Source organism: Erpetoichthys calabaricus, chromosome 9, assembly GCF_900747795.2.
Source record: "Erpetoichthys calabaricus chromosome 9, fErpCal1.3, whole genome shotgun sequence".
Lineage (NCBI taxonomy): Eukaryota > Metazoa > Chordata > Cladistia > Polypteriformes > Polypteridae > Erpetoichthys > Erpetoichthys calabaricus.
This window is the reverse complement of record NC_041402.2, coordinates 91,510,681-91,516,680: the sequence shown is the minus strand read 5'-3', so window position 1 is coordinate 91,516,680 and position 6,000 is coordinate 91,510,681. Positions and strand designations below refer to the sequence as shown.

The window sequence follows — 6,000 nt, the reverse complement described above, 5'->3', positions numbered from 1 at the left end:
TGACTTTACAGTTTTAATTTTTTTGATTATCCTATTAAACAGGGCTCTCCCAGGGGGAGACATTTCTTACACCTTCTTGTCTACTTGTGTTTGCACTGTTTTTTTTTTTCTTTATATATTTTTGTCTTTCTGCATTTTATCAAGGACATACAGTCATGATTGTTCTCCTATCAAGAAAAGTTAAGTTTTTAAATCAATATTATTTTTTTTTAAATTTAAGTTCAGTTTTTCCATGCTTGATGTCTCAGACATGATGTTGAGTTTAGCCAACACACAATTGAGCTTGAGAATGGAAATAGTACATTAAAATGAATCAAGTCTCAATATTTTATTAGTACGATTACTCATAATCTTTAATAAGGCATTTGTTATCAAGTAATTATCGTCCTTAATATCAATAAACAAATCAAATGCAAAAACCAAAGAGCCAAGATTCATGACACCTCAGGAGCACTCGGGCACCACCATGTTTTCCCTTCACTGACTTTGCCCCGTCTGGTTATTTGGAGGAATGCATTTTCCCATGTGTTGGCCCACTGTGAGACCATCACTGTTGCCTTCCTGGCTCTTCACAACTTCTTCTTTCAACATAAAACCACCCTGCAAGGTGAGATCAAATGAGTTTATGGGTACAAAACTTAGTGGCTTTTCATTCCAGATGCCATCGAGACGTTTATGCCAGGAGTTCAGCATGGCGGACCGGGCTTCGGGTGAACTTAATTTTGGAGTCCAGGATATTTGAGGAGGCAGTACTTGAAATCCACAGAAGTGCAGCACACCATACTGAAATAAAAGTGAAAGAAAAAATATATATAAAAAAATTATATCAGTGCATAATTTAGAATTAGACTCAGGCATTTTTTGTTCAATGCATTTTTTTTTTTACTATAGCCTAAAAAGACTATAAGCTGCCTGAGTTAGTGTAGGAAGATGAAAAGGAAGGGGTTTTAAGTTTCCCACCCACCTGGGACAGCAAAATAATGTAGGAAAGTGAGTGATTTTAACTTTGGTTAATTAATACTCAGGTCTGACTTCAACAATGCCTTTAATTAATTAAATAATTTGTTACGCCACCTACTTTATTTTCCTTACCTTTCTCTGTAGATGGCCATCTCCGGCCATTAGACTTATACAGGGAGATTCACTCGAAAAAGGCCCCGAATATTCTGTTATAACTACCATTAGGATGAAGCAATCTGAACTATAAAAATATGCTATATACCTTGACGGATGTGTAATTGATTGCATTACATGCAATGCTGGAAGTGGTTTCCATTTTCTGCCAGACATATTTTGATGTGGCACTCATTGATCCTGAATGTATCTGCAAGCATCTTTGAGGGAATAGCAACAATTTCGTGTTGGATGTTTTCCTTCAAATATCCACAGCATGAGGCTTGTTCCGATAGACTTTTCCTTTGAGCATAATCCAAAGGAAGAAGTCTGGTGGTGTCAGATCCGGCGACCGTGGTGGCCAAAGCCCCTTTGAAATTACCCTGTTGCAGAAGAAGGACTCAATTTTTGCCATGCTCCTTGCCCATGTGTGACATGTTGCTCCATCTTGCTGGAAGCAACCTTCTAACTCACGATCATCCAGTTGATTCTGACATTGCATAATCGAATTGGTGACCAAATAGGTTTGCACCATGAAGAAGCGCTGCTCAATACTGTATGCCACCATCCTAATGAGAAGTCGAGTGACTGAGTGAAGGGGTATGGGCGGTATGCACCCAGTAGTTGCAAACAGAAGTTAAATGTCATGATGGGAGCATCCCAGCTTGTTCAAAGCTCCATATACCGAGGAGCACATTGCACATTGTTTTGTTCAGATTGCTTCATCCTAGCGAGGGTTATTACAGAATATTCAGGGCCTCTTTTGAGTGACTCTCCCCGTATTAAAGCAACTGAAGCACACTTGTTTTATGAAACAGAGTAATACAATTTATTCATGAACACAAGACTATAAAAATAATGACAACTGTATATATTTTAATACTGAAGACAGGGCGCTAGACAGAGAAGACAAACATACTGTATAAACAAACAAACATACTGTATAACACATAAGAGGATGGCTACTTACAGTTCTAAGTTATCTTGGCACAGATAAGCAGTCTTTAACGATGGTATCCGATGTTGTTGCTCCGTCTTCAAGTTGGGGATTCTTCTTACATTAAGAGTGCACTCATTCTCCTGGCACATGATCCATTGTTTATAGTGTGATCAGCTTTTGTCAGCTCACTGTTAAGCATTATGAAGTGTTTTGAAACTTCAAAAGTAAAAGAATTACTCATTCTGGCTCAAGAGTTTAAATGCCAACATTCCCTTCTTGAAGCAATGTCTTCAGAGACTGGGCTCAGTCACTGGCACAGAGCCTGGCTTGGCAGAGTGATTCTCAGCTTTCAGGTCCAGAAAGGGAGAGCAGCTCATCAGCTTTTAGGTTTCTGAGAGTTCAAGAGAGTATAAGTTGTTTCAGAGATGAATGCAACTTGTTTTAAAGGAAGTTGTAACCACAGGTGTTTGGACTAAAGTCCCTTCCAATTACAGAATTAGTGTCTGCTCATAGATGCTTTATTTTGCCACTCTTTGAATGATATTTCTTATTTTGAACTTGGGTGTTTATTTGGCACTTTCTGGTCTATAAGGGCCTCTGCAAAGATGTCAGTTCAACTCTGATTTACACCTTTGTTATCAGATGAAGTACAGGCTGATCTTGGTACAGTTAAGCCATTTTCTTACAGCTGAATCTGGATTCATGCATCAGTGTTAAATCTGTTGTCTTAATGCACCTTGTGTGCCACTAAAAAGCCTATTAGAATGGGCAGTGCCCATTTTGTCTTGCATTGGAAAGTTGTGAAGTTTATAAACAGTTGCTCACCACATACAGTTTGGAGATAACAACAACACCAGTGTGTGTGTCTTCTAAATATACATTAAATACTAGCATCATCTGCAACAGAGAACAGACGACTCCAGGATGCTGACCATGATGCATCCTGGTCAGCAACTTCTGTCCAATGTCTGTGTTCTTTTGAACATGTGAACCTTTTCGTTTTATTTACCAGTGTTCACAAATGCCCATTTCTTTTAGTGGAAACATTACTAACATCTTGGCGATATTTTTTAATTATTTTAATAGTACGTTGATAACAAAAAACAACCCAGCTACAGGGGATGCACAAACCAGTGTGTTTCTTCGCGCCGGTTCCAAGCCTGGATAAATGGGGAGGGTTACGTCAGGAAGAGCATTCGGTGTAAAATTTTGCCAAGTCAATATGCGGACAACAAATTTCCATACCGGATCGGCCGAGCCCTGGGTTAACAACGACCGCCACCAGTACTGTTAGCCAACAGGGTGCTGGCGGAAATTAGGCTTCTGTTGGCCAAAGAAGGAGAAGGAGAGGAAGAGGGGGGAGACGTGTCCGGAGGCAGGAGGAGAGGAGGGAGGTAAAGAGAGTGGAACTGAGGTTGGAACTTTGAATGTTGGCAGTATGACTGGTAAGGGAAGAGAGTTAGAGGATATGATGGAGAGAAGGAAGGTTGATATATTGTGCGTGCAAGAGACTAAATGGAAGGGGAGTAAGGCCAGGTGGATCGGAGGTGGATTCAAATTGTTCTATCAGGTGAAAAGAGTGTCAGACAGAGTAATGATTATGAAGGTGGAAATTGGAGGTGTGATGATGAATGTTGTTAGTGCATATACCCCGCAAGCTGGGAGTGCAATGGATGAGAAAGATGATTTTTGGAGTGAGTTGGATGAAGTGATGAACAGTGTACCCAAGGGACAGAAAGTGAGGATTGGAGCGGATTTCAATGGACATATTGGTGAAGGAAACAGAGGAGACGAGGAGGTGATGGGTAGGTATTGTGCCAAGGAGAGGAATGAAGAAAGTCAGAGGATAGTGGATTTTGCCAAAAGGATGGACATGGCTGTGGTGAATATGTATTTTAAGAAGAGGGAGAAACATAGGATTACGTACAAGAGTGGCGGAAGATGCATACAGGTAGATTACATCCTATGCAGAAGGGAGTCAATCTGAAGGAGATTGAAGACTGCAAAGTGGTGGCAGGGGAAAGTGTAGTTAAGCAGCATAGGATGGTGGTCTGTATGATGACGTTGGAGATGAAGAGGAGGAAGAGAGTAAGGGCAGAGCAAAGGATTAAAATGGTGGAGGTTGAAAAAGGAAGACTGCAAGGTTGAATTTAGGGAGAAGGCGAGACAGGCACTGGGTGGTAGTGAAGAGACCATACAGTTGGGAAACTACAGCAGATGTAGTAAGGGTGACAGCAAGAAGGGTGTTCAGCATGACATCTGGACAGAGGAAGGAGGAAAAGGAAACCTGTTGGTGGAATGAAGAAGTACAGAAGAGTATACAGAGGAAGAGGATGACAAAGAAGAAGTGGGATAGTCAGAGAGATGCAGAAAGTAGACAACAGTACAAGGAGATAAGGTGCAAGGTAAAGAGAGAGATGGCGAAGGCTAAAGAAAAGGCGTATGAGTTGTATGAAAGGTTGGACACTAAGGAGGGAGAAAAGGACCTGTACCGATTGGCTAGACAGAGGGACCAAGCTGGGAAAGATGTGCAGCAGGTTAGGGTAATAAAGGATAAAGATGGAAACATACTCACAAGCAAGGAGAGTGTGTTGAGCAGATGCAAAGAGTACTTTGAGAGGCTTATGAATGAAGAGAACGAGAAAGAAGAGGTTGGATGATGTGGAGATAGTGAATCAGGAAGTACAATGATTTAGCAAGGAAGTAAAGACAGCTATGAAGAGGATGAAGAATGGAAAAGCTTGGTCTACATGACATACCAGTGGAAGCATGGAGGTGTTTAAGAGAGATGGCAGTGGAGTTTTTAACCAGATTGTTTAATGGAATCTTCGAAAGTGAGAGGATGCCTGAGGAGTGGAGAAGAAGTGTACTTGTGCCGATATTTAAGAATAAGGGGGATGTGTAGAACTGTAGTAACTACACGGGGTTAAAATTGATGAGCCACAGCATGAAGTTATGGGAAGGAGTAGTGGAAGCTAGGTTAAGATTAGTGAGCAGCAGTATGGTTTCATGCCAAGAAAGAGCACTACAGATGTTTGCTCTGAGGGTGTTGATGAAGAAGTACAGAGAAGGCCAGAAGGAGTTGCATTGCGTCTTTGTGGACCTGGAGAAAGCATTTGACAGGGTGCCTCGAGAGGAGCTGTGGTATTGTGTGAGGAAGTCAGGAGTAGCAGAGAAGTATGTAAGAGTTGTACAGGATATGTATGAGGGAAGTGTGACCGTGGTGAGGTCTGCAGTAGGAGTGACGGATGCATTCAAGGTGGAGGTGGGATTACATCAGGGATCAAACTCTGCACCCTTTCTTATTTGCAATGGTGATGGACAGGTTGACAGGCGAGATTAGACAGGAGTCCCCGTGGACTATGATGTTTGCTGATGACATTGTGATCTGTAGCGATAGTAGGGAGCAGGTTGAGGAGACCCTGGAAAGGTGGAGATATGCTCTAGAGAGGAGGGAAATGAAGGTCAGTAGGAACAAGACAGAATACATGTGTGTAAATGAGAGGGAGGTCAGTGGAATGGTGAGTATGCAAGGAGTAGAGCTGGCGAAGGTGGATGAGTTTAAATACTTGGGATCAACAGTAGAGTAATGGGGATTGTGGAAGAGAGGTGAAAAAGAGAGTGCAGGCAGGGTGGAATGGGTGGAGAAGAGTGTCAGGAGTGATTTGTGACAGACTGATATCAGCAAGAGTGAAAGAGAAGGTCTACAGCAGCTGTGCGCAACCTGCGGCCGTACGGCCGCATGCGGCCGTGGGCAAGGACTTTGGCGGCCGTGGACGTGTATATTAAAGTGTACGTAATGGCGGCCGTGCAGGTGTAGGGTCTCTGGACTCCAGCGAGTAAGGGGTCTCAACGCCGCGGAATCTTTGTCGGCCGGGTCGGTATGGTGACGCCGAAAGCCGATTTGCTTACTTGAATATTAAGTTCGGTTGAAATGGGCTGACACC

At 42.5% G+C, this 6,000-nt stretch overlaps 1 protein-coding gene across 1 annotated transcript in view; it reads right to left on the bottom strand.

Moving 5' to 3' along the window:
* Positions 1–303: 303 nt before the first annotated feature.
* The window catches only part of nqo1 (NAD(P)H dehydrogenase, quinone 1), a 39,814-nt gene continuing 34,117 nt past the window's right edge, over positions 304–6,000 (bottom strand). Inside the window, exon 7 of the mRNA XM_028809893.2 lies at positions 304–783. Within this exon, the coding sequence (XP_028665726.2) occupies positions 478–783 (306 nt within the window). The 3' untranslated portion in view covers positions 304–477. The remainder of the gene's footprint in view (positions 784–6,000) is intronic.